A 12,060-nucleotide genomic window follows, 5' to 3' on the forward strand; every position below is an offset into this window, starting at 1 on the left:
GCTGTCCTCTGCCAGCCCCTCCAGCACGCCGTTTCTGCCTGGAGCCACTGGGCTGGGGACTGACACTGAGCCAAAGGGAACCTCTCCTCTTTACTTGTGTGTGGGGTGTTACTGTGTCTCAGCCACGAGGAAAGTGACTAAGACAAGCTAGCTCCTGCCCACCCAGGTGCAGTGAGTATATGACAGCAGAGCCATTTTTCATGACGATCTCCCAGATAGTAAGGCGGTTGAGGCTGCTTTGTCTAAACTGTGATAAGGTGATGATGATGGTGTACTGCTGTCCCTGCTAGACAACAGCATGTTTCTTGTGCTGTTCATGCTGACCAAGTCGGCAGAGTCAGCGGTGAAAAACTATGCGGATTCACTCTTACAGAAGGGCTTTGCCTTGATAGATCCTGTATTGCACATAATGAACAGATGCACTGCAGTGTGCTCAGGGAAGTGTCAGGGCACTGGGCAGATTAGCACTCTCAGGTTCTCTTCTCTGAATTTAAGGTTTCAGAGGGTTGTGACAGCAGCAATAAAAATGTGAGTAGTTGTCTACTATTATGAGAAGACTGTTGGGAAAATCCTGTGACTGTTCATTGATATCTTGTGCTCTTTCCATTTTCTCCAGTGGATATAAATGCAGTTCATAAATTGTGAGTTTTTGTAGAATATATTGTGGGGCTTTCTGTGTTTCTTCATAGGATTAAATCACCCCTGCCACTAGGGAAGAGAAGATGTAATGATGATACGATTTAGTTGAAAATTGTTTGTCTAGAGATTCTGCCCCTGTGTACCGCCGAATGTGTAAAAGAGGTGAGGAGAGAAAGCCATTATTGGATATTATCAAAAATGAGGCAAGACAGTTGGCTGAGTGTGTCGTCGGGGATCTGGATGCTTTCCTGTAGTGACCAAGGAACTCGGGTCTGGCTGCCTGCGGACTAAAAGCGCCGATGTAGACAGGTTGTTCTGTCTTTGTCTCCTTCAGCCAGAAAACTGTGTCCTCGGGAATGCTAGACGGGTGAGGTTCTTGGGAATCATGGGACTGTAATAGTGGGTTAGTACTTGTGTTTTGCTTAGCGTTGTATGAGGGAGGAAATAAACCAGCAGCTCAGATATTTGTCTTCCATCTTTTGACGTACAGGAACTTATCTTGTTAAAAGTAACCCAAGAAGGCCACGCTGGGAAGATGTGTGAGGCACCGGTCGGTCTCTGTGGCCCTGTCACACTCCTCTGAGACTTGTCTGCTTAGTCACTGCTGATATCTTTACATAAACTTACTTTAAAACAGATTTAATACCTTGTCTTTTTCATTAAAAAATCAAAAACTATACCCTTAAAACTTTTGTCTAGTTTACCAGTGAATTGGGATTTAAGGAGTAATTGTTGACTTTCTTTGGAGTACTTCTTAAAGGGACCAGGTTGCTTGACATGAGGAATAATGATCTGATTTTTTTCTGTATTTTTGGCAAATTTGGTGTTGTCTTTCTTCTATACTATAAAATATCAATATAGGGCCAGGGATTTAGCTCAGTGGTTCCGTTGCTTGCCTTGCCAGCGCAAGGACCCGAATTCGATCCCTGGTACCAAAAAAAATATATATATATCAATATATATGTACATATAAAAATAAATTTAAAAAGTTAAAATCTATAGACTTCACTTTGTAAACCTAGATTTAATATTGTGATTTGGCTAAAAGATTCTCTCAGCCAAGTGGTGTTTTCTTCTATGTACCTTCTAGGTGATGGTTTATACAAATTTGGTGGTGTAATTAAGCCATTAGCCTGTTTATTAGATGACTACATAATTGAGTAGCAAATGGTTTTAATTGATATCAAGTCTTGTAAGAATCTTTATGCATACTCATTAAAGTATGTTTTTATTAGTATTCTCATAAAATGTGTTCATTTGTTTCATACACATTTATACTTCTTGTGGATTGAACAATGTACTTTTCCCTGTTATCCATCCCACCATAACACTTGGTTTTTAATGAAATAATTAAAACACAAGCAGCACATAAGATATAAACACGTAGTTTAAAAAATGGTTGTAAAACAGTACCTATGTAAGTAGCACCATCTGCATTTATTCTGTCACGACTACGTCCCTTTCCCTAATGGTAGCCTTTATTCTAATATTTTTATGATCTTCACTTCTTTGGTTTACTTCATGTTTTTACTGTCTAGGTTTGGCTTCTTTAGACATTAACAGTTTACATTAATAGCAGCATGCACTGTATATCCTGTTGTACCTGATCTTTTCCGTGAAGTGTTGTCTTAAGATTGAGTTCCATTGGGCTGGGGATTTAGCTTTGTAGTTCTGCTGCCTGCCTTGCAAGCATAAGAACTCAAGTTCGATCCCCGGTACCAAAAAAACCCCAAAAAACCCAAGATTGAGTTGGATGTCTTTGCATTTTGATGACCACATAATATTCTAGTGTACCTGTTAATATGCTGTGTTTTGTTTATATGTCATGTTGTTAAGTGAACTTTTGGATTTATTCTGACTACATGTAGAACATTAGCTACATATTTCTTGAATACACGTATACATAATTCTTTAGTAAGTTATAAAACAAGTGTCTGTTCAACTAGACTTGTTTATCCTTGTGTAAATAGCATATTGTTTTATTATTACAGTTTTATCATAAGTTATAACTGATAAATTCTTTCTACTTCGTTTTTCTTTCAAAAATATTTTGGCTACTTTTAGACCTTTCCATATGAACTTCAGAGTCAGCTTCTTACAGAAATAACCAGTGAGGTTGGAATTATCACCATACTGAGTCCTCAGATCAGTATTGGGTAAATCCTTCTGAGTGAGCTTCCCAATCTGTAGACATAGTGTGCACCCCTTGGCTAAGTGTCCTTTAGTAAGTCCCCATGGTGTTAGTTTCTTCTGTAGATGACTGCCTATCTCCTGTGGATTTATTAGTGGATTTATTATCCTAGGCTATGGTGTGCACTGTGGTGCACGCGACAGCGTGTGGCCAGTGGCCTCGTGGCTGTAGGCACAGACGCTACAGCCTGGTTCCGAGAGCAGGAGAGGAGAGGCGCAGCCTCTGGTCCTGGTCTGCCTGCGCCGGTCTCTCTGACCCTGAAATGTTCAGCGCCTGATGCCAATTGATAGATGAAGTCTACTGAGTACACTGCGTGCTTCATTCTTTTAAAAAATATTTGAGGTTATTGGCTGAGGTGTTTTGAGCTCTGTATAAGCCTCAGTTTTGATTAAATTACTGCATACTTAAGTCGAAAGCCTGCTGAGACCCTACACCATTCTTACCCAGGAAGGAGCCCAGACTATTTGTTACGGTTCACCTTCTTCCGTCACAAAGCGTAGCTTTCCTCACACGGGCCCTGCGCTTTCCATATTGGCTTTCATTATCTGTCATACCTTTTGCCATTGCTAATGGGATTTCTTCTTTCCACGGTAATGTTTTCATTGTTTCTTGCTGCGGTGCTGTAAGTGCGTGCATTGGGCTTGGAGGGCGTTTTCGTTCTGGCCGCCGTGCGTGATTCTGGGCGTCCACTTCCTCTAGTTTCCGGCTGTCCTGTCCGTCCGGTGTCCCCTGGAGTGAAGGCCGCGGTGCCCTCCTCCCTGCGAAGCCGCAGGGAGTCCTGAGCTCCACAGTACTGTGCTTCTCCCTGCGCGTGTGTCCCTGGGCCGCGGTTTCCCTGAGGAAGCAGACAGAGGAGATGAGCAGCAACAGGGGTGAGCAGGAGCAGCGCCCGGCGACAGCACAGCCCAGGCGCTGTCCTAGTTACCCGAGCTGGAGTCCCCAGAGCCCTGCGCTGAGGCCCCTCGGGAACTCTGCGTGGCTGGGAGAGCAGACCACACCGACAGAGGAGAGCAGGCGGCCGCGGCGAGGTCGCAGAGGGCCCCGGGCCAGGCGCGGGCCAGCTGCGGGTCCCCGACTGCCGGTGTGCACTTGTACGCGTGGCGTAGGTGCTTCCTCGGCTGCGCGGAAGCTCCGTCACCCCCACTGGCAGGGCACACGCGCGTCCCGCACTGCGGGCAGGGAGGCGAGGCCCACGGAGGGGGAGCTGCCTAGAGTGCCGAGTCCTCCAGGAGGGGGCTCGGGCCCACTGTTGTCCGCCTGGTTGCCGCGGCTCTCCCTGCATGGCCCCGTCTGCCCCGCCTCATCTCGGTGTATCCCAGGACCTCGCCCAGTGCTCCGAGCACAGGGCGCAGGACGGCGAGGATCTGACTGTCTCCGGGCTGAACACACAGCAGAGCCCAGAGCGGAGCGGGCTGGGACACACGAGGCCAGGCAGTGCCCTGAGCCCCGCGCCCTGGAGCTCTGTTCCTGAGAGTCCTGCCCTCTCCTCCTCAGCCCACGGCCCGGCTCTTCAGCCCTGTTGGAAATGCGCCTCCCAGGTGCCCCGTGCTGGCTGCCCCCCTCCCTCCGCGGGGTCACTGTCGTCTTCAGGTCTGCCGTGGGTGCCTCCGTCTGCGTCCGCGGTGCCTCGTGTGTCCTTTGTCTCTGTCCTGTCCCGTGGCCCTGCCTGCCCACCTCTGCTGTCCCTTGCACTTGCCTGCTCCAGCCCCACGAATCGGGCTCGCTGTGACTCTGTCATTTTCACCTTTTGCATTGCCTGTGCTTCTAGAACGCTGCGATAAACTATGGCTGGTGCCCATGCCCAGGCTGCGGTTCCCCCGAGCCGCCACGGCTGCTGCAGCGGCGCAGGCTGGTCTTCTTACTGGCGACGCATGCAGATCACGCGGACAGCAAGAGGACCAAATGGCAGAACCGGAAGAGAGCAGAGAGAGCCCCGTAACCACAGGCACAGACCAGCCAGCCGTGCCTGTGCCCGTGACAGGAGGGACCCTGCGATGTGGGCTGGAGCCGGCGGCGCTCACTGCCTGCCAGCCTTGTAACAGAAGTGGCCTTTGGACCTGGCCTGCTGTCCTCCCAGGGCTGGCCGCGGGGCCTTCGCAGGGAGCCAGCCGCACGGTGGTCCTGCGCACCCGCAGCCAGCACAGGCCGGAGCCTTCGGCGCTGAGATTCGTTTAACTTGGCTTTCTGTCCTGTGCACGCGCGTCCCCAGTCGCAGTCCGTCCTTGCGCGGTAGGTGGGACCACAGGGCGTAGCTGCCCTCTCCCTGCCTCTCCGCGCCCCTCCCCGACCAGCACCCCCTCTCCCACGGGCAGGGCAGGGCGGGGCCTCACGCAGGGCCATCGCCCGTCCTGTCCAGTCAGTGTCCTCCTGTGTGACCCTCAGACTGCGGAGTAGAAACTCTTCCCCGCTCTTCAAAAGCAGACAAAAAGGGAGAGGGCGGTCTTTCCTTTCTTGTAGCCTTAATTGGAAGTCATTTCCTGTACGTGATTTTAGCTCCCATTTTGAGGTAGGTTTGTTTTGGAAACCAATTTCTAGAACGAACCGCCCTTTAATTTACTCAGAATTCATTTGGGGGAGACAAGAGGATGTTCCACCCTAAATCAGCCTTTAAACATCGTCCTGTTACACACTGATGTCATGATTACGCTGGGACATTCGCGAACGTTCAATTTCCTTTTTTTCCTTGAATTGACTGTTTTGTCACAGGATGTGCTGTTCTTTTAATGCCCTTCAGGATTAAAGTTGTTAGGTTTCACCTTATTCCTGGTGTCCGTAGGCTTTTACAAGTCTTGCGTCATTGGCTGGGTTTGATGTACTCACTCTGGCCCAGAGAACTGGTCCAGGAAGAGGGTCTGTCCACAAACAGAGCAGCTGAGGTCGCTGTGGGTCGCCTCCCCCTCCCCCTGCTGAGGAAGACCGCTCTGTACTTTATGGATACGATCCGGGAGTGTTCAGCCACCTAAGAAAGCAGAAAGGTTCGCGGTTTCCCCTAAGCCTTCTTGGTCTATGGCCCGTCGGTGCCGGTCCTGGCAACTCCACCCCGCCTGTTCTGCAGAACTCCTGCCACTGCGGTCTCTTTCGTTTCCCTCTTTCACTCCTCCAGCTCCGCACTCCGGGAAATCCCACTACTGTTCACGTAACCTAGACGCCTCCGATTATGAGACTTTCTTTGATTTCTTTGATTTTGTGTCATTACGTGGACACAGATTATGATAGCTTCGGAACTCGTTTCGTGGACTCCTCCCTGTCCCTGCTCGCCCTGAAGCGTCCTCTGAGGACGGCTTGCTCCCCACCCTCTGTGCTCGGTTTACGGTTGTTGTTTTCTGTCACTTGTTTCTGTCTTTTTGATGTAGTCTTCCAGTCTCCTGTTGCTCCCTGCTCTGTCTCACGGCAGATTCTGGGTTCACTTTATCCTGTGGATTAGTTTACACTCGATGTGCTCAAGAAAAGCTTCTTTTCTTGCAGGAAGATGTTCTTGACTAATATCTTTTAAGCTGTATCTTGGTAGGTGATTTCTGTATGCTCCTCTAGAAACCTGTAATTAAAACTCATTTGCATTTTATTTTCCACACTCTTCTGGAAGAGAATATTTTCTCTTGGTTTATTTATGTATCCTTCTGAATAAGTAAAACATGCAGTTATACTGAGATACAGAAATCAGAAGTTTCAACCGTAAAAAGCGGTGACTGAATGAGCTTCCGTGTGCCCACCGCTGTCTTCTGAGTTTTTGTGGTCTGCTCTCTGATGCTTCCATTGCGCTTCCACTTCTGTGACAGTTTTATTCCTCTGCTTCTCTCCTGAGCTCTGCCAGCTCATGTTTTATCTTCCTGGCTGTTTGGCTCTTTCTTCCCTGTGTTAATGCAGCTTGTGCGAAGATCTTAATGGAGACAGTTGGTATTAAACATTTTTAAAATTCATTACTTGGCCCCAGTTTTCCACTGTTGAATAGCACTTTGCAGTTTATGTCATCTACTGGGTCATCCTCTTTCCTCCCCTGTCTTACAGCAGCTTTGTAAGCACCTCTGTGTGGCATTTTCTTTTTGGAGGGATTGAGTTATTGCTCCACCAACTAGGTGCAGGGACCTCGTGTTGCAGAGAGGCCAGGGCCAGGGTCCTGGTAGCCGGATTCTTCCCGCAGATGCACGCTTGATGTGTGCACGTGTGTGTTTGTCCTCTTTTCACGCTCTGCACCCCATCTTAATATGAGGGCAGTCATTTACCGGTTAGCCAGTATCTCTGCAAACCAACCAGTAATAAGTGGTGGAGTTTTTTGGACTTCTGGTCCCACTTTGCTTCTTCTATGTCTTAGAACGACTTGGGGCCAAGGGTCCCCCTGTTGCTTTCTTGTGAATTCCATTTCCACTGTTGAAAACAGAGCCTCAGGCCCTGCATTTAGGTTATACTCATTTTTGAGAAATTCTCCATGTTTTTTTCTTAGAAATTTATTTTTGAGGACTATGCCATTTTTTTAAACATCATTGATAGGCATGATATTCTTTCTCAGTTCCTTTCTTTCCCCAGCCATGTCTGCCTTATTTTTACTAACTTTGGTTGCCCTTTATGTAATTTGGTGGTTAAAATTTTCTGTAATATGCTATTTCCCTTCTTCCTGTGTGCTTTTGGATTGCTTCTCAGATGAGAAACAGGGATGCCCATGTGCATACCACAGTCTTAGAACTAGATCTAAGTGTTCCTCCCTTTCGGTTTCATCTGTATTTGGTATAAAGTGATTCACTTTTATAAATGTACGTGTGAGACATTTTTCGAAGTTGTGGCTAGTGGAGTTTCTGTTGGTTTACTTACGCATTTTATGACTGTAGTCAGATTCTAGGAGGTAACAGTGAATTGCTATTTTTTGACTCTTAAACTCATCAACCAAACATTTCTCTCCTGATTATGTACCCTTCTGAATAAGCAAAACCTGCAATTATCCCAACATCCCAAAATCAGAGAAGCTGTGGACAGAACGTGGCGACTGCTTTTGTGAACTTCTGTGTCCCAGCCCGCCCTCCTCCTTCCCCCTGCCCTTCCCACCTCCTGTTCCTCTTCTTTTCTTCGGTATGAGGACTGAGCCCGGGGCTCTTTCCCAAAGCTACATCCCAGCCCTTTTTCTCTTTCACTTTTAAATTTTGAGACAGGTTCTCAGTGAGCTGCAAAGGTGCATGGGCTGGACTTGAACCTGTCATCCTCCCGCTTCCGCCTCCCCCACTCCTGGCTTCATCACTGTCTGGATGAATGATTAGTGTTTTCCCCATCTTGCTTCACCTCTCACCTCCCACTATGTGACTTAAGAACCTTCCAGCAAATTTCAGATACTCCATTTTACTGTAAACAGTTCCGTGTGTTACTCTAGCAGATGGAGACTGATTATGAAAAGCAAAACAAAAAATGAAATCCCAAACCTTTATCACCATACCATTGCAGCATCTAATAAAATTAGCAGCATCCCCCTGACCACCCCTGGTACCTATTCCGCATTTTACTGTGTCACTCGAAAATTATACTTTTAATTATTTGAATCAGGATTAAAGTAGTAGCTGTACATTTGTTTCTTTATATGAATGAAGACAAAAATACCACATTGCTCAGTATTTCTTTTTAAATTTATGTTTTCTCTTTGTTTTTTCATGCCATTTTTTTCTGAAGGCATAGTACACATAATAACATGTGCGTGAGTCTTTCCAGATTCTGGATTTGGAATCTGTTTCCACCCCATGGTTTTTTTATCCTGTTTCTCTAATCCCGATATTTGCTATAAACTGATCCTGAGATACGTGGAAGCAACTGGAGCCGGGGTTGCCTTCCTGGCCAGAATCCACGTGTGTCCTCTCATGTCCCAGTGGGAGACGCACTTCAGCGTGTCTGTTAAAAACATTAGGGTGGATGAGTGGTTAGCTGTTCTCTTGAGCTGGGAATTACAAATTTAGGTATTGACATTGTACCAAATGAACACTTCCTAGATTGGTAGCAGAATGATTATTCTATCATTACTTACAATTAATTGTTAAAAGGAAAGTTATAGCAATTTGTAGTTTTAGAGGATTTGCTAATATTTCCTGCTGAATTTTTAAATTAAGCAGCAGTGAAGAAGAAACTACACTAGTGCTCCCAGAAAATTAGGCTAAAATTTTCAAAAATATGGACTACAAATTACTGTTGGCCTTTTAAAAAATTTCACTATGAATCTTTGAAGAGATTATTCGTATTCATTAAAGATATATCTGAAAAACTTGTGGAACCTTCCATATAAGACCTGTATTTCCATGTGTCTGTATCACCTCGAGACTTGAGATATGTTTCCACTTTCAGGGTGTGTTTCACTAGACCTGTTATCTTCTGCGTTTACAGATTATTAAGTGTGATGTGCTGTGACCTGGACCTCCTGCTCCTTCTGGAGGCTCAGTATCAGGTATCCAGGGTCCTGCTCCGCGCTCAGGAGGAAAACATCTCAGAGGTCTCGGGGAGCCACAGGTGGGCGAGGCACTGGAGCGCAAGAACCGCGGTTCTTAGAGGATATTGTCTGAATCCAGTAGATTTAAATAACTGTGTAAGAAGCAGTTAAAGCATAAATGTGACAAAGACTATGACACTTTTGCAGAGGGCTTGCAGAGTACCACTTTCGAAGTTAGTGGCTGCTTTTCATTTGTATTTCTGTGGTTTTAGTTAAGCCCTAACTTTATTAATGATGCTATGCAATTACACCGCTTTTCAGTTCACCCGCAGTGTGCAGTGGCCCGCTGAATGAGACGTTTGATTTTGTGTCCCTCTTGGAGGAACTCCTTAGTCCATTCTCTTAATGATGGCAGCCCATAGTCATAATTCTGATTATTTGCAGAACGAAATGGTGATTATATCTTAACGGTTTTCCTCTTACCATTGCCTCAGTTTGACTGGCATTTATCAAATATACAGTTGTTAGCTACCATTGCTTCCATGTTTATAATTTTGGAAAAAAGGAATCATCCGCCTCCGTGCAAGCTGGGTCTTGGGAATTTAGAGTGTGTGACTTGGTGCTGTAGGTTTGATGTGGAGGAAAAAGATGGACAGATCGGGAAGTGTGGGGCTGGTGATCAGCAGCATTTAGACTTTAAATTCCCAGCACTGGGTCTAGACCATGAGAGAACCTTGCCTTAATATATAGTGGGGCACTGCAGAAATAATGAATGCTTTAATCCCATTTCTTTAAAGTCCCATAGCATTTATCAAGGAAATATGGTTCTGTTAGTGCCACTAATCTTGTATCAGTTATATCTCCATCAGTTTATCTCCTCTCTAGCTAAGAAAGCTATACAATACAAAGCAAATTTAGCCCTTTTGTGTATTTTAGGCAAAGCACTGATAAATGATCTGTTTTCCAGACTTCTCTGCTTTTCCTCTTTACAATCTGGTGACATGATTTTAAAAATCAAGTTATATTCAGTGAAGGAGTGAACAAAATCTCTGTTTTTAATTTTTTCAGGGGTTTTATAATCGATGGCTTATCAGTGGAGAGAAACCACGTTCTTGTAAGAATGAATCTCATTGGGGGGCCGTTGGAGCGGACTGTGCCCCCGAGGACACTGGACAAGGTGCGAACCGCAGCGGGGAAGTGTTTGCCTGACGGGTGGGAGCCAGGCAGCTGGGTCAGAGGCACTGCATCACACAGCTGGACTTTTGCTGCGGTCACACGTTAGGGTACAAGTCAGTGCTCACAGCGGAGTCTGCACTGTCACCCCGGGGTCGCCAGTGCTGTCTGTGCAGCAGAGTAGGTATTGTTTCACTGAGAGCTTGTCCTTCCTCCTGGTGCTTTTGAATATTCTACTTGCAGTGTCTTTCTTTCTCATGATACTTAACTTTACTGGGCCTCTGTATGTTTTGTATTTCTCTGGCAGTCCAGAGCCCTCTTCCATCAGTATATGCTTCATATTGGTTTCTCCTGGAGGTGTATTGTTTTTGTTCTTCAGAACATTCTTGACTTGATTGCTATTCTGGGAAAAATAAGATAGAAATGATTGACAACATGAGGAAAACAGTTTTAGGGGAAGAAAATACAGGTTCCTTTTGATGATTATAATTTTCCTTTCATAAAAAAGTAGTTATACCATCGCTATCAATCCTAGTAACACGTTATTGTGTGTCTTCAGTGCTTAATGTTGTTTCTTTCATGTGTTAGTCAATATCTTTTGAAATAGTGAGTGTAGTATCAAATAACTTTTGGTTAGTTGGGCAACAACCCTAAAACAAACAAAAATCCAATTTGAATTAATGATATTTCTGAAAATACTAAAATTCAGTATTGTTATAAACTACTTCCTAAACTTATTTATTTGGTTCTTTTTTTAGGGTGAAAATCCGTATCCTTGGCCGATGTTTTCATCATATCCTTTGCCACATTGCTATCGCTCAAAGGCTACAAGAAATCCTGATATAAAACAAGGTAAAATATTACCCCAAGCCCCATGTTATTTTTCATTCTTTTGTTAGAATTCAAAACAATAATATATTAGGAAGATAAATATCATTTTTATTCAGCATGGTCCACAGATTCACTTATGCCTACTTCTTTTTAATCTTTAATTTTTCTCTTTTTTCCTACTACTGAGGCCAAGCAATTCCAACTTTTTGTGACCAAGGTAATATACATCTTTCCAGTAGCAATAGCTGTTTGGTTTTAAAGTAACTAGTGTTTTTTGATTTGTTGAATTCTAGGGATGTTAGAAATTATGTATTCAGCACGTGCCACACACACATTCTCTGGGCCCGAGACTTGGGGTGTGCAGAGCAGTGTGGTGCAGTGTGGGGTCAGCGTCTTTCCCAGGAGAATGCTCTCAAGTAACCGACAGCGCCTGGCGGACGGAGCCCCTCCGGGAAACTCGCAGGTTACCCGCGCCCGGAGCCCTGAGGTGCGGGTGGGTTTTCTGGGTAGCCGAGCTGTCTGGAGGGAAACGCGGAGGGGTTGGAGAAAGCAGGTTCTGTTCAAGAGCTGGGAGTCCTGGAAGGGTCGCGGGGCCGCGAGTGCCAGCAGGTGGAGGTCGGACCAAACCCGCGGGCCAGGCCCAGGCAGGGCCAGCGCCCGGGGCTTGGACTCGGACTCCAGGCGTGCGCTGACGGAGAACTGAGCTGAGCCTGCACGTGCTGTTCATCAGTCGCGTCTCGCTGGTGTGAGGCGTTAATGCTCACCTCAGAGGGCTCTCCTGCCCGGTGCCAGAGGACCTGCGTGGGGAAGAAGGCAGGCTCCCTGGCACAGCTGG

At 46.1% G+C, this 12,060-nt stretch overlaps 1 protein-coding gene across 10 annotated transcripts in view; it reads left to right on the forward strand.

The window, feature by feature from the left end:
• Tbc1d32 (TBC1 domain family member 32) overlaps positions 1-12,060 on the forward strand; it is a 165,056-nt gene that overhangs the window by 97,920 nt on the left and 55,076 nt on the right. For all 10 annotated transcript variants that reach the window (XM_087190189.1, XM_087190193.1, XM_087190192.1 and 7 more), the window contains 3 exons: positions 9,179-9,301; positions 10,290-10,398; positions 11,153-11,246. In XM_087190189.1, coding sequence (XP_087046315.1) covers positions 9,179-9,301; positions 10,290-10,398; positions 11,153-11,246 — 326 coding nt within the window. The remainder of the gene's footprint in view (positions 1-9,178; positions 9,302-10,289; positions 10,399-11,152; positions 11,247-12,060) is intronic.

This window comes from Heterocephalus glaber, unplaced genomic scaffold (assembly GCF_053883595.1).
Source record: "Heterocephalus glaber isolate CG9 unplaced genomic scaffold, H.glaber_assembly_v1.0 deba00001550, whole genome shotgun sequence".
NCBI lineage: Eukaryota > Metazoa > Chordata > Mammalia > Rodentia > Bathyergidae > Heterocephalus > Heterocephalus glaber.